General features: G+C 44.5%; 1 protein-coding gene across 1 annotated transcript in view; it reads left to right on the top strand.

Annotated features, from left to right (window-relative positions):
• The window catches only part of Tmc2 (transmembrane channel like 2), a 53095-nt gene that overhangs the window by 19957 nt on the left and 10910 nt on the right, over positions 1-22228 (top strand). Inside the window, exons 6-15 of the mRNA XM_057781771.1 lie at positions 222-328; positions 2777-2875; positions 4812-4954; positions 7316-7463; positions 10398-10586; positions 11822-12001; positions 13409-13558; positions 15167-15295; positions 19887-19954; positions 20869-21108. Coding sequence (XP_057637754.1) covers positions 222-328; positions 2777-2875; positions 4812-4954; positions 7316-7463; positions 10398-10586; positions 11822-12001; positions 13409-13558; positions 15167-15295; positions 19887-19954; positions 20869-21108 — 1453 coding nt within the window. The remainder of the gene's footprint in view (positions 1-221; positions 329-2776; positions 2876-4811; positions 4955-7315; positions 7464-10397; positions 10587-11821; positions 12002-13408; positions 13559-15166; positions 15296-19886; positions 19955-20868; positions 21109-22228) is intronic.

Raw genomic sequence — 22228 nt, 5'->3', positions numbered from 1 at the left:
TCAGGGAAAAAGTGGGCATTGGATGAGTGTAGGAACCAGATTCAAATCCAGATTCCTCACTTTCTGATGTGAGAGCTCGAGTAGCTCAATTACCCACAGAGTTTCAGGTTATCTCGCTGGAACAAGAAAATTGAGCTCCGGGTGTTTATTTGACACTCTGGTGTGAAAACCACTTTTGCAGGCACGTTGACACATTTCTCTGTGCCATCTTTCTGCCCCAGGTCACTTTGGGTCTTCGGTGGCATCATACTTCATCTTTCTCCGATGGATGTATGGAGTTAACCTCGTCCTTTTTGGCTTAATATTTGGTCTAGTCATCATCCCAGAGGTAAGGACAGAATTTCCTGTGCCTTCAGATCGTGTTGAGGCTTTACTACGGCCAGCAACTTCGGTTACACTTTCCAAATGCTCTTGTTCTATTTAGCTATAATCTCTCATTCTTTTTAAATTTTTTCTTTTGAGATAAGGTATTGTAATAAAGCCCAGACTGTCCTCAAACTCACAATCCCTCTGCCTCATTCCTCCTGACACCTGAATTATAAGCATGCTCCACAATGCACAGCTCCGTCTGAATTCAGTATTTATGTCAGTTGCCTTGGTTGTTCAGTACAAAGCATGGAACTAACATGCTGATAACACGTTTCTGCCTTTCATCTGTACTTAAAAGGAGTAAAAAAATTAAGATCTCATTTAATTTTTTTTTTACCCTGAGAAAGAAAAAGAGAGAAACAGTCAAAACTAAACAAAAGGAAGAGAATTACAAGGAAAAATAAGGAAGCAGTTAGGAGATGAGCTCTCTGTTGAAGTGGAACAGGGCACAATTCTGGAGATTTACAAGGTCCTGTTGCTTGTTTGTAGCGTGTCAGGGGGCATGTGTATTATATGAGCACATGTGTGTACAAGCGTGTGTGTCTGTGCACATGTACAGGGGCCAGAGAAAAACATAAGATTTCCTGATCTATATCACTTTGCCATGGGTAAGACAGAGTCTGTCAACTGGACACAGTGGTGCACGCCTTTAATCCCGGTGCTTGGGAAGGCAGAGGCAGGAGGATCTCTATGAGTTCAAAGCCAGTCTGGTGTACAAAACAAGGCCCAGGTCAGTCAGGGCTACAGAGTGAGAACCTGACTAAACAAGCAAGCAGGGGAACAGAGACAGGTTCTCTCGCTGAACCTGGGGTTAGGTAGGTGGCCAGCAGACCTAGTGATTCTCCTGTCTGCTCTCCCTCTTCATACCTCCCACCCACCCCCACAGCACTGACATCATAGCACCTGCAGCTATACTCAACGTTTTGCATGGGTGCTGGGGACTCTAACATAGGTCCTCATGCTTGCACAGCGAGGACTCTTACCTACTGAGCCATCTCCCTAGCCCCAATTTTGTGGGGTTCTTAAAAGCTATATAATAGTTGGATACAAAGTAGTTAAGTTTTATTATGATGACTGGCTGTACCTATGTATTATGTATGCTGCTTTATGTGTAATATATTTCCCAATAACAGTATAAATTGAAATCTGATGAATAGAAACAGAAGACCTTGGGTGACACATGTCTGCAGTTCCAGTACTGGGAGGTAAAGGCAGGAGGGTCATTGCAAGTTCTAGGCCATCCAGGACTACAAATCCAGACCCAGAGAGGGCTGCTGGGGAGGGGGGGAGGGAGGAACAGATCTGAAATCAGAAACCTATAAATTAACAAGAAAAGTAATTTTATGGGGGCTGGAGAGATGGCTCAGTGGTTAAGAGCATTGCCTGCTCTTCCAAAGGTCCTGAGTTCAATTCCCGGCAACCACATGGTGGCTCACAACCATCTGTAATGATGTCTGGCGCCCTCTTCTGGCCTGCATACATACACACAGACAGAATATTGTATAATAAATAAATAAATATTTTTTTAAAAAAAAACAGTAATTTTATGTAGTGAAATATCAAAACCGATGCTGCAGAAACTAAGAGTAGCATCTTATGTCTTTACCTTTAGGATCTGCCAACATTTTTTGGAATTTTTACTGTTGCCAATAGATCAAAAAATTGAATATTTTGTATTTTTTAATAAAAATACAATTTGTCTATAAGTAATATCATCACAGAGGCCCCTAAATCCCTGTATTCAACCAAAAAGTGCTCAACTTTAAATAAGACTCTACGGAGCTGGTTATAGTCACTGAATAGACAAACATTGCCAACAAATCTCTACACAGTTACTATCTGATTTATAATACACTCAAAAATGTTGACACAAGAACTATAAATCTGTAACATAACTAGTAAAAATTGGTAGACTGGGAGATTTCCAAGATGGGCACTGTAAAGTTTAATGGAGAAAATAAGACGATAAGCAGAAAGACAGTATGGAAGAAAAAAAAATGAATCTCCTCTTTTTCAAAAGCCAACCTGGCTTCTGGAAGGAGGGCTCAGCTGTTGAACATCTACTGCCCCTGCAGAGGACTGGAGTTGGGTCACCTCAAGGTGCCTCATAACCACCTGCTGCTCCAGCTCCAGAGAATGCGGCGACCTCTTCTGGCCTCCTCAGGTGCCCCCTATACTCACACAGACACACACAGACACACACACACACACACACACACACAAATAAAAAATAATTTTTTAAAAGTCAATCCATCCTAAAACAATCTGTAAGTTTCAGTCGGTTCTTATCTTTGTCATAAGGGTGTGAGGGAAGGTCATCCGACAGAAGAAATTGGGATTTGTTAAAGCGTTTGGGGTTAGCTTCGCGCTTTGTCCGCTTACTCTCTGCCATCTGTCCCCATGTGAGGTGCTGATGGGCATGCCCTACGGAAGCATTCCCAGAAAGACGGTGCCTCGAGCTGAGGAAGAAAAAGCCATGGACTTCTCCGTCCTCTGGGATTTTGAGGTACAAACCTTGATATCAATGCGCTTCCATTTTGTGACGATAGAGCCGGTGTCCGTCCCTCTCAGTCAAGTATCAGTCCCCTCAGAAATGGAGGGGCGATCGAAGCGATTTCCCCGAGGTACCCAGCCAGACTGCCCCCGGGGACCCTAGGGAAACATCTTAGCAGTAAGTAGATAGAGCGAATGTTGCATTTAGCTGTTGAAAAGCGATGCTTTCTTCAGAGAGGACTCTTGTAGCAAACCAACGGTTTCCCACCCCTCCTGTCTGTGCTGTGCCACGGCTGCCCTCAGGACGCCCTGCCTTGTGTCTGTGTCCTCGGTATCGTCATCCATTTTCTCTGCTGCCAAAGTGAACTTCATAAAAAACCGGAGCATGTCCCTGTCGTACTTTGGCTGCCCTTGTTTCCCATTCCCAGTGGCATTAAAGCCAATGTCCGTCATCGAGTTTACAAAAGAGGAGTGTGCGGCTGACAGTCTAAGTCCTCCCAAGTGAGCGCCCCATATTCTGAAGTCAGTGGTCTCTGAGCACACAGCAGGCTGCAGTGCCTCACTGTCCCGCTAGTGGGCGCCCCCTGGAATCTTCCTTCTTCCTGTATCCATCCTCACCCTCCGCGCCTCTGCTCTGCAACTTCAAAGGGTTCCCAAGGTCTAGCAACTGTGCTGCTTACAACAAGCTATGGGGCTGGCATCCTCCATTCTCAGAGTCACACTTGAGTCTCCTCAGAAATGAGGAACAAGTGGGAGTAATTTCCCAAGGTGCCCAGCAATGTGGCATCTGCACACACACACACACACACACACACACCACACACCACACACAAAATTAAAACAAAACGAAATGTTTAAAATGTTGAAAAATAACAGAAAACAAAAAATTTAGGTTGCACAGCTGTCTTAAGGTCATTTTGAAATGTTACAAAATTCCACAAACTTCTGTGTATTTCTGGCACATTAAGAACCCAGCCACAGTCGAGCAGCGGTGGGGGCACCAAAAAACAAAGCAAAACAAAACAAACCAAAAAGAGCCTGGCTGCAGATTTCTGGTAGCCCCCCAGAAGAAGGGAGGAAGGATTGTAGGCTCCAGAGTGGTTGTTGCCGGAACACAACTGAGCAGGTCTCATAGTGGCTCCCAGAGACTGAAGCAGCAGCCACGCCTGCACAGGTCTGCACTAGGTCGTCTGCACATGTGTTTTGAATGTTTACCTTTGGGGTTTTGTGGGACTCCTAACAGTGAGAGTGGGGGTGTCTCTGACTCTTTTGTCTGCTCTTGGGACCTTTTTCCTCCTACTGGGTTGCCTCTTCCAGCCTTGATATGAGGGTTTGTGCCTAGTTTTACCAAATCTTGTCAATCCTGCTTTTTGTTTTCTCAAGGGAAACAGAGGATCTAGGGGAGAGGGCAGGATGTATTGTATGAGAAAAGGATAAGTTTCTTTAATAAAAAAAGAACCAGGCAGTGGTGGCGCACACCTTTAATCCTAGCACTCGGGAGGCAGAGGCAGGCAAATCTCTGTGAGTTCAAGACCAGCCTGGTCTATAAAGTGAGTTCCAGAACAACCAGGACTATTACACAGAGAAACCCTGTCTTGAACGGCACCCTCTCTCACACCCCCCCCCCAAAAGAACTTGGCTATAGAATGCAATAGCTTGGAGTTTTGCATTCTTGAGCTTATGTCCTGGGCACACATGCTCACACAGAGACATGCGCTCTCCTCTCCTGCCTGAATCTCCATGCATTCTGCGCAGTGGAAGAATGAAGAAAGAACAGACAAGGACTGTGGATGGCCTCTGGAGACACTGTGAACTGAATATGTAGGATTCTTCCTCTCTGTAGACTTGCGTTAAAACTCCGAGACAGAAACCCCTGATAGAATGGAAGTGTGCGATCGCTCTCGCCTCTGAGATTACAAACCCAGAGACTTTGGATGTCTTTCCTACAGGGCTACATCAAATATTCTGCTCTCTTCTATGGCTACTACAACAATCAGAGGACCATCGGGTGGCTGAGGTACAGGCTGCCCATGGCATACTTTATGGTGGGGGTCAGCGTGTTTGGCTACAGCTTAATGATTGTCATTAGATCGTAAGTATGAGTGTCTTGTTTGTAGGGCTTTTTAAAAAAGATTTATTTATTATATGTACAGTATTCTGCCTGTATGTATGAATGCCTGCAGGCCAGAAAATGGCACCAGATCTCATTATAGATGGTTGTGAGCCACCATGTGGTTGCCAGGAATTGAACTCAGGACCTCTAGAAGAGCAATCAATGCTCTTAACCTCTGAGCCATCTCTTCAGCCCTTGTTTGTGGGTTGCGATCTTTCTTCATTCAAACAACGCTCCTCTGATTCCTTTACGTGTATTTACTTTCTTGGGAATACTTTGAGAGGCAGCAAACAGGCAGCTCTACAAGCTTAGCAGTTCCTGCTGATCCTGTTAAGAATAGTAACTGACAATGGCAGCTTAAGGGCCAGAGGCTTGTGTGAGTTCTCCATCATGGCAGAGGAGTTCTGGTGACAAGAGCCTGAGGCATCTGGTCACAGGTAGGAAGCAAAGCAATGATCGCTAGTCCCTTGCGCTTTAGCGTTCTCCTTTTTATATGGTCCAGAAGCCTAGTCTATGGAACAGTGTCCGACGGTTGGGTCCTCCCAACTGTTACCCTAATCTAGAAAACCCTTCACTATCGTGTCCACAGACTTGTCTCCTAGGCGATTCTAGATCTAATATAATCAGTGTTCATGATCCTACCAAGCAAATGCAGATTATGAAATATAAGTGATAAGCCAGATAACATGTGAAACTCTGGGTATGAGCTTTATAGAATGAAACTCCTTTAAACAAGGCAGAGAAGAGTCAGTTATGCTGAAAGTTTGAAGTGTAAAATGTGAGTGGAAAAAGCACACATGCAAAGACCCGAAGGCAGTGAACAATTCTAGAACTCCCATCTAGATGAACCATCCAACTACCCAAACTAGCAAAGGGCCACTGTAGTGAGAGGGAGCGTAGAGTCTTAGAAGATGGAAGTTTTCTGCCTGCTTCTTCTCTCCAGGGCTCCTTGGAAGGAAAAGTAAAGAAAAATGTGAATCCTGTCACTTATAAAGAAACAAATAATACACCTATACTAAAAAAATTTGTGTGGCTGTGGTTAGCCATGGCATCCTCTCTGGTCCCAGCTCTCTCTACCTCTGTGGTCAAGACTGGCCTTTATACATTGATGCTTTTTTTTTTTTTTTTTGCATGTATATAAGTGTCTTCCTCAATCACTTTCCATCTTATTTTTTGAGACAGGAGCTCTCACTGAACCTGAAATTTACCAGTTCAGCCAGGCTGTCTGGTCAGTGAGCTCTGGGGATCCACCTGTGTCCACCTCCCTGACCCTGGAGACTGGAGATGCAGACAGGTGTCATCATAACTGGCTCTTCCAAACTTGGGTCCTCTTGCCTGTACCAAGCACTTTAAACAACGGATCCATCTCCCCCGGCTTTATCTGTTCCTCTTAATTCGTATTCTTAGTCCAGTTCATGACTGTGGAATGTTTCTGTGATGAACCAGAATTACCTAGGCCCAGTGAGAGAGCAAGTCCAAACAATCAACAGCAAGACAGAGTTAGGGAGGAGCAGATAACCCCCATATTTTGTGATGGGATCCACGACTGGAATTCTGTGATTCCCACAGGGCTGAGCGCCAGGGAGTACAGAGGTCGGGGAGATGGAAACAGGTGGCCAACAAGGAAGGTCTGGGTGCTTTCATGCAAACTTGCTAAAGGAAATATTACCCAGATCCTCTAACCAGCATCCTCAAGAGTTACTGAGTTTTTAAAAACACTTATTATTTTATGTATGAGAACTTTTGACTACATGTCTATATGTGTACCACATGTGTACGTTGTGCCCAGGGAAGTCATTAGAGGGCATCAAATCCCCTGGACCTGTAGTTACAGACGGTTGTGAGCTGCCAGGTAGGTGCTGGGAATAGATAGAACCTGGATCCTCTGCAAGAGCAACAAGTGCTCCTAACAGTGAAGACATCCCAGCCCAAGTTACTGAGCTTTATATCAGGAAAATGCATACCTCTAACCAAAAAAAATTAGATGACTTAGAAAGGCGTGTTTCTGTTTGAGAATGGAGTTCCTAAGTTCTCTTACCATATACACAACTGAGTCAAACCTCCAGAAACCAAAAGCAAGGCAGAAAATACAGTGAGGTGTCTTAGATCTCGCAGACTCACTTTGCAGCACACACCATTGGTGCTTGCAGGGAACTGGGGATTTGGAAAGAGCAGTTCTCAACTGTAAACGGAATTGTCCTAGCTAATGTCCTCCCTGGCTTGTCCCCCCCGTCGCGGGTCGTCTTCTCCTTGTGCCCAAGACTGACTTAGGCCAGGGATCCCTATGGCTGATGTAGCAGAAAAGAGGCAGGTGTGACATCAGTGACATGTGTCCTCCAGGATGGCCAGCAACACCCAAGGCAGCACCAGTGAGGGGGAGAGCGACAACTTCACATTCAGCTTCAAGATGTTCACCAGCTGGGACTACCTCATCGGGAACTCAGAGACAGCCGACAACAAATACGTCTCCATCACCACCAGCTTCAAGGTAGTGACCCTGGGGCTTTCCCTCCTTCCTGAGGAAGTTCTGGGTCCCCCTGGCCACTGGGAAGCTTTCCTCAGCTGGGTGAGCAGAAATCAGCTGTGAGAGGAGCTGTATCAGTACACATCTTCTGAAAAGACACTCACGGCAGGGTCATGCTAAGACTCTTTCTTTCTTTCTTTCTTTCTTTCTTTTTCTTTCTTTCCTTCCTTCCTTCTTTCCTTCCTTCCTTCTTTCTTTCTTTCCTTCCTTCTTTCTTTTTTTCTTTTTGTTTTTCGAGACAGGCTCCAAAAACTACAGAGAAACCCTGTGATCCTCCTGACTCAGCTTTCTGAGTGCTAGAATTGGAAAATTATCCCACTATACCTGCCTTCGATTCCAAGCTCTTGATAGTTGAGTATTCCTCCTGTCTGCTTTGGCAGGCTGCCTTCCCCAGGCCTGCACTTGCTTGTACAACAGTTGTGCTTAGCTCCCTTTCATTTTCCCTTTCTCACTGCCAGCAAAGAATTTGAGTTTACTACCCACTAAATGAGTTTATTGGGCCTGAGTCCTGTTCACCCGGCAGGGTGTGGATGGGGAGCCGAATCAATTCTGTCCTCATCTCTCAGCAAGCAGGCTGTGGCCATCTGCAACCACAGGCGGGGAAGGCTGGAACAGTTATGACTCTTCCTCTAGACCAGACCAAGGGTCATGCCCTACCTATGAAGCTCTTAAAACGATCAGTAAGACAGCATTGTTTACTGAAAGCAGAGGCAATACACATACGTAACTGTGGGGGAGTCTCTGCCATCACCAAGCTAGCAGAGTAAAGTTTACATGAAGCAAGAAGGATGGCTCAGTGGCCAGCGTTGGATCAGACTTCGAGAGTCTGACCCCAGTAGTTTATTTTAAGCATATATAGCAGAGAATGATTTGAAGAAAATTTTCCTGGTGATAAATAACTCAATCCCATATACAAAGTACAGCTTAAAACAGGACTACATTGAAAGTCTTTGTAAGGCACATGTGAAAGCTTCCAAGATGGGTTCTGTAGACTGACTTTATGTGACATCTTAAGGGTCTAGAGAAGGGCTAGTGGGGTCTTGGTTGTACAGATAACTCAAAGGTCACCAGGCTATTAACCACCTCCATTCCCAGTGTCTGGTCAGAAAAGAGGTTATACATGTTCCCCTTGAAGAGACAACCCTTTGTATTTAACATTCCTGGCTTCCCTAATGCTTATCTGTGAACACAAGGACCTCTGTGCCTCCTACACATAACGGGATAGATGTGAGGATTCTGCAAGCTAACATAACTAACTGCCTGATGAGTTAGCTAAACCTCAGAGAAATCAGTAACTGGGGATTAGCAGAGAGGTCTCGTCCCAAGTACTCGGTCCAGGAAACCATGTCTTCTACCCTAGTCTACCCCTTACTGTACAGGTCTTCATAGTTACTAATGCAGGACACAAACAGCGAACAAAAATCAATTGTATTTTATACTAACAAAAAACAATTAAACTGATTTAAAAATTCTATTTATAATAAAACCCCACACATAAATGTCTACTAATAAAGTCTTCCTACCAAAAAAAAAAAAATGAGACACCAAACAATCAAACAAAACCAGCACTCAGCATTAAGAAACCCCAAGAACAGGGACTGGCAAAATACAGCTTGGAGACTAAATCCAGATACTTTTATAAATAAACCTTTATTGATACAAAACCATGCACAGTTGCTTACATATTATCTGTGGTTATTTTCATGCAGTAATGGCAGTGGTGAGTAGTGAAACAGAAACATGGACTTCAGGTAATAATGTCTACTATGTAAATTTTATAGGATATTTAACAGCTCCTGTATTTGAGAGCTCAAGATTAAAATTTTAATCTGAGGGGCTGGAGAGATGGTTCAGCAGATAAGAAGAGTGGCTGCTCTTGCAGAGGACCTGGGTTTCATTCACTTAACATACACGGTGGCTCACAACTGTCTATGACTCCAGTACCTAGGGATCTGAACCCTTTTCTGGCCTCCACAGGCGCCAGGCACACATGTGGTACACAGACATACATGCAGGCAAAATGAGCATTCACATAAAAATAACAGAATAACAAAAAACTTAAAAGAATTAATTTTTAAATTTGAATTTATTTGGTCTATTGATATAAAACAACCCTAAATAGCTCATTGATAACCCCGGTGGGCCTTTAGACATGCAACATGAGTGACAGTATTAACTGTTTTATTGATCCACTGTTAGATTAAGAAATAGTTCATATATTTTATTACCATTGGTTAATAAAGAAGCTGCTTAGGCCTATGGCAGGGCAGAATATAAGTAGGCAAGAAAACTAAACTGAATGCAGGGGGAAAGAAGGCAGAGCCAGGCAGGCTCCATGTAGCTGCCAAAGGAGAAAGACACCACAAGCCTTGTGGTAAAATATAAAATAATAGAAATGGGTTAATTTAAGATATACGAGCCAGCTAGGAATATGCCTAAGCCATTGGTCAAACAGTGTTGTAATTAAAAAAAAAAAAATTTATGAGGGCCGGGAGTGGTGGCTCACACCTTTAATCCCAGCACTGAAGGCAGAGCCAGGTGGATCTGAGTTTGAAGCCAGTCCAGTCTACAAAGAGTTCCACAACAGCCAGAGATACAAAGATAAACACTGTCTTAAAGAAAGGAAAAAAGAATGAAAGAAAATTCATGAAAAATATCTAGTGCCATGTCCAGCACACAGAAAATCTCATCTTTCATTATTACAAAATAACCAAACCCAAGATAACAATAACAGTAAAATTATACTTTTATAGAAAATATCTATAACTCTCTACAGGGTATTACATCACCTCTTCTGTATCATTTACTGAAATGCAGAAAAGTATTCTCAGGGATTCCCAACCATAGTAACTGGGTTCCTGGCCTGACGCTATTCATATCTCATTTTCACATGCTAAGGAATCGATAGTGGATGAACAAGAAAACAACAAAGAGGAAAATATCCACCTGACAAGATTTCTCCGTGTCCTGGCCAACTTTCTCGTTCTCTGCTGTCTGTGTGGAAGTGGGTACCTCATTTACTTTGTGGTGAAGCGGTCGCAGGAATTCTCCAAAATGAAGAACGCCAGCTGGTACGAAAGGAACGAGGTGAGATGGGCCATTCCAGTAAAGCCGGGATTGAGGGCAAGTGTTGGGATCTCTCCGCTGTCAGCATAAGTCTGACGACTCAGCAGAGTCCCAGAAAGTCTGAGTCCCAGGCCTTGCTTTAAAAGGCAAAATTAAGCCAGGTGCGGCAGCACATTCCTTTAATCCCAGCACTCAGGAGGCAGAGACACGAGGATCTCTGAAAGTCCGAGGACAACCTAGTCTACATATTGAGTTCCAGGACTACCAGGCTACATGGTAAGACCCTGTCTCAAAACAAGTAACTATTACAGGGTAGAGAGCTGACTCGGTGATTGACAGCAGTCTTGAAGAAGACCCACGTTTATGTCTCAGCACCACATGGAGACTCACAGGCATCTGTACCTCCAGTTCCAGGGGATCCAGCACCTTCTTCTGGCCTCTACAGGCACAAGGCATCATGGATACACATACATACATGCAGGCAAAACACTCAAATGTATAAAAAATAAATAAATAAAGTAATTACATTTTTAAAAAAAGATTTTTATTTATTATGTATATAGGTTTCTGCCTTCATGTATCCTGCAGTACAGAAGAGGACACCAGATCTTATTACAGATGGTTGTGAACCACCATGTGGTTGCTGGGAATTGAACTCAGGACTTCTGGAAGAGCAGCCAGTGCTCTATTCTATTCCTCTGAGCCATCTCTCCAGCCACCAAGTAATTACTTTTTTTTTTTGGTTTTTTTTTTTTGTTTTTTTTTTTGGTTTTTTTCGAGACAGGGTTTCTCTGTAGCTTTGAAGCCTGTCCTGGAACTAGCTCTTGTAGACCAGGCTGGCCTCGAACTCAGAGATCCGCCTGCCTCTGCCTCCCGAGTGCTGGGATTAAAGGCATGCGCCACCACCGCCCGGCTAAGTAATTACTTTTTAAAGGCTGATGATGCTCTAATTTTATTTTCCTTGTTCCTGTTGCTGGAAGACTGCTTTGTTTCTCGTTCAGTAACCTAACTCAAATATACCATGGAGTTTGTTTTTCTGGGCGAGAGTCTCAGCTAGATAGTGTATACATTCTGATTTTTTTATTTTAGGCAATTATATTTTTGTTTTATATTTAGAGTTATTGAATTATGATTTTAAAAATTTGTCTTATATCCTTTTTTGAGTCTGGCTATCTAAAACTCATTTTTCTAAAACTTTTAACCTCTTTATTCATTTATCATTTACTTCAAAGTTCCCATCCTCTCGATGTTTCCAGGTGGAGATCGTGATGTCTCTGCTGGGGATGTTCTGTCCCCCTCTCTTTGAAACCATCGCCGCCCTGGAGAATTACCACCCGCGCACCGGGCTGAAGTGGCAGCTTGGCCGCATCTTTGCTCTTTTCCTGGGAAACCTCTACACGTTTCTACTGGCCCTTATGGATGACGTCCACCTTAAGGTGAAGCCCACCGTGCCACAGTGCCTGCTGTCCCCGTATCCCCTTTTATAATAGAATAACTTCACCGAGCATCATTTCTATTAATTAAATAAATGTTGGCTGTTTAGGAAGAAATAGTAAAAGGAGATATCTCTAGAACCCATAATGCAAAGGCCTCAGCTGCAAACAATTGCTCCAGTTCTTTCCTGCTTTTTTCCTAGGTTGTCTGTTTCCTCATCATGTCTGTATCATTCAGAACTCTTAATATTTTATATGCAGGTTTTCCCATGTTGCTTCACGGCTGTCATAGCTAGTCCATACCCAAGTAATTGTCCACTGATGCGGTATGTCATGTTTGACCAAACTGCTCGTCAGTGCTTGTCAGGCATGTTTAGTCCTTGGGTACAGCAGGGAATGAGACACAGTCCTGTCCCAAATAGCTTCATGCTCAGGGTCGGGAGGCAGACTCATTCAATACAGTATGCCGGGAAATATGTTTCAGTGGGAACAAGTCCAAGGAAGTGTGTCAGAGCACAGGAGGACCTCAAATCCTCAGCTTGGGGAGTCTCAGCAGATACTGGAGGAAGCATAGGAACAGTTGCTGCCAACAGGAAACCGTAGGATGACTAGAGGAGAGAGAGAAAGGAAAGGAACGGAGACAGTGGAGGGACCGATGAGTCTCCTCGCTCATCTACCTCATTACTCTTCTGCAGGAACTTTTCCCTGAGATAATAGGAACTTTTTAGGAGGTTCTAACAATGCGAGTGCCTGGCACTGGTCCACAGTCCTTCTACCCTCTCTGGCTTCCCTCCTTCCCTGAGAAAGTGTTCCCACCCTTCTGGGTCTCACATTTTACTCTGGGGTACAGTTACCACTTGCCTTTCTCCGAGACTAGTTGACTATTTCCAGGTGTCACGGCCTTGAAGAAGTCCTCTGTGCTCCCTGTTCTCTGATGTGGGTGCTCCGCGGTCCCCAAAGAAAATGTTCACAACTCAAACCACTTTGTTTCCCAGTTGGTCATCTCTATTACACACTAGACCATGAACTATCTGAGAGAAAACTCTCTTGGCCACTCACATGTCACTACTCACTTGTATGTACAGACTAGACCCTGAATAAACTCTTTTCAAGACAAATGAGTAGACAGATGGGTGAGAGGATTGGTGGATGCTAACAGGGAGAAATGGATGGATGGATGGGTGGAAGGACTGATGGACACTAGTTAGGGAGAAAACTTTGTGGAAAAGATCCAGGGGTTTCACCTTCTCTTGGTGGACTGAAAGTCTGAGAAGTTCATTTCTTAAAAGATAGTCCAGTGTGAAGGGAGAAACCAAATGGCAGGCTTGGAGCTAGTTTTACTTGTTCCCATGGAAACAGCTGAACTACACATGGCTCCTTCCAACTTCCTGTCACCATGTTCTCTTCCAGCTTTCTAATGAGGAGAAAATCAAGAACATCACTCATTGGACCCTGTTTAACTATTACAACTCCTCAGGTGGGAATGAGAGTGTGCCCCGGCCACCACCACACCCTGCAGATGTGCCCAGGGGTTCCTGCTGGGAGACAGCCGTGGGCATTGTGAGTAGCTACGCTCTATGAAAAGGTGACCCTTGTTCTCAGTTCTTTGGTGTGACTTCTTTGATCTTTCCATTTTGAAAACAGCTCTGAACACTCAAATGTCCATTAAGTAGGCATTGTTTTTAATGTTTATTTTTTATTTACTTCTTTTACATCCCACTCACAGTTTTCCCTCCCTCCTTTCCTCCCAGTCCCTTCCCTCTCCCACTCCCCTCTACTCATAGATTGTTGCCTAGCCCAATTGTCATCAGAGGGGCTTCATCCGGCAACTGATAGAAACAGATGCAGAGCCATAGCCGAACATTAGGTGGAGCAAGGAACCCTGCAGAAGAGAAGAGGAAAGGACTGTAGGCACCAGAGGGGTCAGTCAAGCAGGCATTTCTCAATCATCTTGGAAGGTCCAAGATGAATAGAGCAGACCCTGTACATCCTGGAACTTCATATATATCTGCTGTCTTTAAAGTTGGGATTACATTGTTGTGTGACCAGACTTTTCCTGGGGAGATGCAGCACACACATCCACTCACCCCAGATACGGAGCTCAGGACAGACCAAAGTGCAGACACCTCCAAATCCAACCAATGAGTTTTATGTTACTTGCAGGAAATGCTAGAGAAGTTACTTACAGCAACAGAAGTAAAGGCAGCTGCAGCACTGAAGCCCACCCCAGCGTGGGTGAGAGCTCACTAAAGCTGGGGACCTGAGCACACTGCACAGCCTGCAGGCAGTTCTCCAGACACTTCAGCGGATCTAAACCCCCTCTGCACAGCAGCTGAGCTTGGGGTCCTTTTTTGCAGCTTAGCTTATCTGAATGCTTTCTTTGCAGCTCCACTCCCTTGAGAGTGACTCCCAGCAGACTTTATTATTTATTTATTAGTTACTTCTGGGAGAGAGGAGCCTAGTCCATCTGGTCAGTTTCAGGGTCTTCCTGAAGTCATTTGGAGTTGTTTATCTTCCTGTTTAAGGAACTTCCCTGCCGGATGGAATATTTCAATCTTGGAAGAAAACTGCTAGATAACAGAGATCTGGCAGATCCAGTTAAAAACAAATCATTCATATATATATATATATATATATATATATATATATGAATCATTCATATATATATCCTGTGTAAGTAGAAAAAGCTCTGTTCTTTTGATTCTGCTATGTGATGCTGTGGTTTCTCTTCTCTATATTCCAAGAAAAAAAATTGATTAGTAAGAAGCTGTCGCAAGTAATTGATGGTCACATTAGTCCTAGTGGGGTCAATCAGGATACCAGAGCAGATGGGGAAAGCAAAGGGTGAGCCCTCAGTTCTAGAAGATCTGAGGTACAGAGCACTGGTCATTACTAATAACCCAGGCAATTTGCATACATGACAGATAGGCACCCCAATAACTCAGCAAGCATCATATTCCTGACTCCTAAAGGCGCAGATATTATTCCGAAGTTATTGAAATAATGGGTGATTTATAGAGTTGAGGCTTCTCCCAAGGCTGGGGTCCTTTCTCTGTTCCGCCGCTCTGCCAGGAAGAAGCAGGCCACACGGACAGATGCAGGCGAGTAGGGGAGATGTGGACAAGCTCTCGTCTAAGCACCCCTTCTTTTTCCTTGTTCCTCCCGCAGGAGTTTATGAGGCTGACTGTGTCTGACATGCTGGTGACATACCTCACCATCTTGGTGGGGGATTTCCTTCGTGCGTGTTTTGTCCGCTTCATGAATCACTGCTGGTGCTGGGACCTGGAGGCTGGCTTTGTAAGCTGTTTTCTCGTATATTCCGCAGTAAGCTCGGTCGCCACACTCTCTGGCGTTCGTATTCAGGTGCACTCTCGTCCCTTCCGTGTCTGTGTTCCGTGAAGCAGTGTGGCTCGTCACGTTTACTGAGAGTCCTCTGCATTCACAGAAGCAGCACAACCTTCTCCCAGCGTGACCTTCATCTAGAAAACGGAGGCATAAGGGCCAAGGAAGTGGCTCAGTGGTTGAGAGCACTGGCTGCTCTTCCAGAGGACCTGGGTTCCACTCATAGCACCCGCTTGGCAGTTCACAACTCTCTGTAATTCCAGTTCCAGGAGATCAGACACCCTCTTCTGGCCTCCATGGACATCAGGCGCTTGTGTGGTACACAGATATACATGCAGGCAAAACACAATACATGTAAAATACCAAAATAAAAAGAGTTTTTTAAATTTTTTTAAGTGGAAGCATTCAGTTTGGGGAAAGGGGGAACCACATTCTTCAGTCCTGAACAGGTGACTGGTATAAATGCGTATAAATGACCTCCCATGAGGAAGGCTGGAACCTTAGGACGGATAAACATTTTAGAAACCCCAAAATAACCAAGAACCTGATGTCCCTTTCCCTATCTTCTGATTATGCTTTGAGAAGCTTCTTCGACTCTTAACACCTCCCCATGAGATACCTTCTTCCTCCATCTGCCTGGTAAAATGCTTGTCCCAAGCATACGCCATTTCCTCACCACGTGACTTTCTATGAATTGTCAGGACCCCAGGCTCATTCACTGGCCCAGTGTGTGTCTCTCCCACAACACCTCATTCTTCTGTTCATCAGTTGGGTTTGGAAAGGAAGTCTCCTTACCCAAGTTTCTGCCAAAAGACAACCTGTGTAGCCCTTAACCCGACCTGCGGTAGAGCCTGACACTAAGGGCCACGGGTTTCTGGCATACGTTTTAAATAAGCCTATTCAATCCCTCAAAAAAAAAAAAAAAATGATGATGACATCTTCGGTTAGGAGGGCACAGTGTTGCTCTCTTCAGAGTAACTTCTAAATTCTCTAAGATTGTGAAGTTATAATAAAATCTGCTGAAAATAAGTATATGGAACATAAAGGAAAACTGCTTAGAGAGAAAAAAGGGATGAGACTGACCACTCTCTTGAAGTCTATTAGGAAGCCAGGCTTGGCAGATGGAGATCTAGCTCGGTGGGTAAGAGTGCCTGCTGCACAAGCACAAGGACCTGGGTTCAGATTCCAGCAGCCATGTAGAAACCACACAGGGGCCATGTACACACCTGTAATCCCAACGCTGGGTTGTTGGAGCTTGCTAGCTACCAGCCTAGGTTAAGGCTTGGCAAAAGCCACTGTCTCAAAGGAATGAAGCAGAAAGTGATAAATATGCACACACACAGGTGAAAATATGCACACACGCATACACATGCAAACATCACACTCACATACACACACATACGAAGAAAGCAAGAGGATCAGGAGCATGGAGCCAGCCTGGGTTATATAGTGAGACTCTATTCCAGAAAGGAACATGATGGCGCTGTAATAACTAAATGGGAACTGATATAAACAGGCTTGCCCGCAGAGCAGAGGACAAAGCCCTGAGGCTGGTATAAGCCAGGGGAAAACTGCTTAATGAAGAAGCTGTTTCAAATCAGTAAGGAAGAGAAGCATAATATAAAAATGAGCTGTAGGGGCTGGAGAGATGGCTCACTGGCTAAGAGTACAGGCCGTTCTTCCAGAGGACCCAGGTTCAGTTCCCAGAACCCACATGGCAGATCACAACTATCTGAACCTCCAGTCCTAGGGGATCCAGCACCCACTTCTGGCCTCTGAGGGAACCAGGCACACATGTGGTGCACAGACAAACACACAGGCAATATAAAATAAAATTTAAAATGCTTTACCTTGTCTACAGAGTGAGTTCCAGGACAGCGAAAAACCAAAAGAAAATAACTGGTTTTAAAACTGAGCTGTGGGGCTGGAGAGATGGCTCAGCAGTTAAAGGCTACACTCACAACCAAAATATAAAACTGAGCTGTGGGTGGGGAGATGGCTCAGCAGTTAAAGGCTACGCTCACAACCAAAATATAAAACTGAGCTGTGGGTGGGGAGAGGACCGAATCCCTCACTCCCTTCACCTACATAAATTAACTGTATGTGAATCAAAGTTTTTAGGGGAGTAGGTTTAGGGTTTTGTCTGTTTCACTTTTTTTTTTTTTTAACGTTCTTCAAGACAGGGTTTCTCCCTAGCTTTGGAGCCTGTCCTGGAACTAGCTATTGAAGACCAGGCTGGCCTCGAACTCACAGACATCTGCCTGCTTCTGCCTCCCGAGTGCTGGGATTAAAGGTGAGCACCACCACTGCCTGACTGTCTGTTTCACTTTGAGATGAGTCTTTCTATATGTCTCTGGCTGGTCTGGTACTCATGATGTAGCCCAAGATATCCCAAACTTACAGCAATTCTCCTGCCTCAGCCTCCATAGTACTGGGATTACAGGCAGGTGCTACAAGAGCTAGCTTGAATACAGAAACATACATCAAATTTTTCTTTTAAAAGGCACATATACATTCATAATCCTGGGAGTGAGATTTTTTTTAAAACAGGACACAAAAACAAGAAGATAAGGTTTTTCTTTCTAATATCTTTCTAATATGGGGTTTGTTTTTTAATATTATTGATTGAATATATGTATTATATATATATATATATATATATATATATATATATATATCCCACATGCTTGCAATTCCCCCAGAAGCCAGAGGGTGTTAGATGCCCCCGGAACTGAGTTACAGGCTCCTGTGAGCCCCTAAAGCAGATGCTGGGAACTGCACACGGTCCTCTGCTCTTCTAGTTGTGCCATCTCTCCAGGCCTGTTTTTGTAATATCAGTTTTAAATGTTAAGTTCTTAAAATCCACCCCTCACGCCTCTAAATCAAGCGTCTTTGCTGCTTTGCTCGCGCTTCGTTGCCCACCCTCCCCTCCTGTCCTCTCGCTGTTTCCTCACTTCAGGACAAACTGGCAGCAGACCTGAGTACACCATGAAGACTCAGCTCTCGCGAGCTCTGTGTCCTTCCAGAATCCTGTCGAGAACCAAAGCTATGAAAGAGTCAGCTTCAAACCTGAACTCCCGTCAGACTGTGGGAGATGAGAGGAAGGGCAGGGAACGAGTCTGCTGTGCTTGTTTGAAAGCCAGCTTCTCATTTCGAGTCTCAATTCATTCTTCACATCTCGTTCATTTCATTTGCTTTCTCCCTTGATTATAATTTTAAGGTAAATTTCTGATTAAAACATTGATTAAATGTTTTCTTAAGAACTAAAGTCCTCTCCAAAACAAAGAATCAGCCGGGCGATGGTGGTGCACGCCTTTAATCCCAGCATTTGGGAGGCAGAGGCAGGCAGATCTCTGTGAGTTTGAGGCCAGCCTGGGCTGCCAAGTTAGTTCTAGGACAAGGTTCCAAAGCTACACAGAGAAACCAGTTTTTTTTTAAGAGTTTTACTTATTTATTAAGTGTACAGTGCTCTGCCTACATGTATACCTGCAGGCCAGAAGAGGGCACAGATGGTTGTGAGCCACTATGTGGTTGCTGGGAATTGAACTCAGGACCTCTGGGAGAGCAGCCAGTGCTCTTAATCACGGAGCCATCTCTCCAGCCCCAAAGAAACCCTATCTTGAAAGAAATTAAAAACCAAAAAAACCCAAAGGGTCAGGCTACCACCTGAAGAGGTAGGTACAATTACAATTTGCCATTGTTGTTGAAAAGCTTCAGTTTTAATAACTTCATAAATTTGGGGACTGAGGAGATGCTTAGCAGTTAAGCGCACTGTTGCTCTTGTGCAGGACCTGGGTACAGTTTCCAGCACTCACACAGCAGCTAACATGTCTGTAACATTAGTTCTAGGAGATCTGAGGCCCTCTGCTGACTTCCAGAGGCACTACATATATGTGGAGCACAGACATGGGTGCAAACAAAACACCCATACACAAAAGATAAAAATTAATTAATTAAAAACTTCAAAGCTTTTCTTTGAAAGCTGAAGACAAGGATGGGGAGATAGTCCAGTTGGTAGAATCCTTGCCTAGCATGCCAGCAGCCCTGGGTTCAATCCCCAGCGCCACATAAATTAAGTATGATAGCTCACATTTGTAATCCCAGTACTTGGGAGGTATAGGCAAGAGAATCAGAAGTTCTAGCTATGTAACAAGTAAGAGCACAGGCTGGACTACGTGAACCCTATCTCAAAATAAACTCATACACACACAGAGAGAGACACACACATACACATACATAATACATAATACATGTCAAAAGAAACAGTCTTTTAAATCTATTAAAGAAACAATCCTACTACTGGGTATGATGTTTTAATCTCAGAGTTTGAGAAGTTAAGGCATAAGGATCATCATAAATTTGAGGTCAGCCTGAGCTATACAGTGAGACTATCAAAAATCAACAAAACAACAAAAAACAGAATCCTGAACCCAAGGCAGACATTTTGGGGTGAGCTGTCTTGACTTAGACAGGATCTAACTGGAATCACCTAACATTTGGTCGCCCATTCCTCCCTCACTCACTCTTCCCCTTCCTCTGCCTCCAGCCCTCATATGCCGAGTTTGATATTAGTGGAAACGTGCTGGGTTTGATCTTCAACCAAGGAATGATCTGGTGAGTTGTCTCTTTCCTCTGAGGAGCATATAATCTGGGAAGTCAAAAAAAACTAGAACCTCCAACTTTGTCTCTCAATGAGCTTGGGCGAGGGGGGGAGGGGTTCAGCAAATCACCTCAGCTCTCTCAGCTCGGTTTCTGATAAGAACTAGAGAGTAGAGCAGCGTGAGAAGCAGAACAGGGTAAGTTAATGAGTGAGCTAGAGAGAGCAGACATGGGGAGAGAGGAGGGGAGGAGAGGAAAGAGAGAAAGATAGAACAAAGCAAAGAGGTGAGGAAGGAGGAGAAGAAAGGGGAAAGGAAGAAATGAGAAAGATAGGGCAGAGAGAAGAGGGAAGTAGGGAACAAAGGAAGAGAGAGAGGGAGGGAGAGAGGGAGGAAAAGAAGGAAAGGAAAGGAAAGGAAAGGAAAGGAAAGGAAAGGAAAGGAAAGGAAAGGAAAGGAAAGGAAAGGAGGGAAGGAGGGAAGGAAGGAAGGAAGGAAGGAAGGAAGGAAGGAAGGAAGGAAGGAAGGAAGGAAGGAAGGAAGGAAGGAAGGAGCGAGCTTCCTCCTCTGGAGGCTCCATGGTAGGTAGCAGCCTAAGACTTTGAAAATGCAAAGGACTGTCTCCAAGCCCCTGTCTGCCAGCTGGCTGCTCACGGAGGCCAGAGACTGTGATCTGCTGAAACCTACTAGGCAAGCAGTGGTAAAATCCTGGTCAATAGTGCTCGGAGATATCTCCCTCTCTCTAGGGAACTGAATGGCTGCGGCCTGATGACAAATATCCTAGGTAAACCAGAAGCCTCTGCTCTGGGAGTCTTCAGGAAGGTGCCTTGACTGCATGTCCCTAATCCACCCACCACATTACCTTCTGTTAGCCTCCCCTCGCCTGCCCTACCACCAGGTCGACCGGATATCCTGTCTGTGACCTTTCAGGATGGGCTCCTTCTATGCTCCAGGACTGGTCGGCATCAATGTCCTGCGCCTGTTGACCTCCATGTACTTCCAGTGCTGGGCGGTGATGAGCAGCAACGTGCCCCACGAGCGTGTGTTTAAGGCCTCGCGATCCAACAACTTCTACATGGGCCTATTGCTGCTGGTGCTCTTCCTCAGCCTGCTACCCGTGGCCTACACCGTCATGTCCCTCCCACCCTCGTTTGACTGTGGCCCCTTCAGGTAAACTCTTTATTGCTGGAGAGAGTTTTCCTCCTGAGGCAGTCTGCCCACGGGTCCTGGCTCGGGATTCCAGCTCCAATTTCATACCAGCCTGTAAGTGGCTATGGAACTTTGGGCAAGCCATCGGAACTGTCCGGCAAGTTTTCTGTAAAGGTGGAGATGCCCTGCTGGTAGCAAGCGGCTACTTGCGGCTACTTGGTGCTTGAAATGAAGAACTGAGAAACATAGTTTCTTATTTTTTTATTACTTTTATTTTCTTATACATTTTTTATTTATATTTATTGAGCTCTCCTTTTTTCTCTGCTCCTTTCCCTGCCTCTCCTCTCCCCTCTTCAGTCCTCCCCCAAGGTCCCCATGCTCCCAATTTACTCAGGAGATCTTGTTATTTTTCTACTTTTTACTTCCATGTAGATTAGATCTATGTAAGTCTCTCTTAGTGTCCACATTGTTGTCTAAGTTCTCTGGGATTGTGGTTTGTAGGCTGGCTTTCTTTGCTTTATGTTTAAAAACCACCTATGAGTGAGCACATGTGATAATTGTCTTTCTGTGTCTGGGTTACCTCACTCAAAATAATGTTTTCTAGCTCCATCCATTTTCCTGCAAAATTCAAGATGTCGTTATTATTTTTCTGCTGTGTAGTACTCCATTGTGTAAATGTACCACATTTTCCTTATCCATTCTTCGATCAAGGGGAATTTAGGTTGTTTCCAGGTTCTGGCTATAACAAGCAAAGCTGCTATGAACATAGTTGAGCACACATCCTTGTGGCACGATTGAGCCTCCTTTGGATATATACCCAAAAGTGGTATTACTGGATCTTGAGGAAGGTTGTTCCCTAATTTTCTGAGAAATTGCCACACTGACATCCAAAGGGTTTGTACCAGCTTGCATTCCCACCAGCAATGCAGAAATGTTCCCTTTTCCCCCCAACCTCTCCAGCATAAGCTGTCATCAGTGTTTTTGATCATGGTCATTCTTACAAGTGTAAGATAGAATCTCAGAGTTGTTTTCATTTGCACGTTTCTCATTTTTTTCAATGCAATTGATTTTGATTTTAATAACCACAAGTGGGTGACTTCTATATTAGATGTTACAAGCATAACCTTTTCACAGTAGATAG

The sequence above is a fragment of the Chionomys nivalis genome, chromosome 9, assembly GCF_950005125.1.
Source record: "Chionomys nivalis chromosome 9, mChiNiv1.1, whole genome shotgun sequence".
Lineage (NCBI taxonomy): Eukaryota > Metazoa > Chordata > Mammalia > Rodentia > Cricetidae > Chionomys > Chionomys nivalis.
The sequence above is the reverse complement of the archived record's forward strand: the minus strand, read 5'-3'. Positions and strand labels throughout refer to the sequence as shown.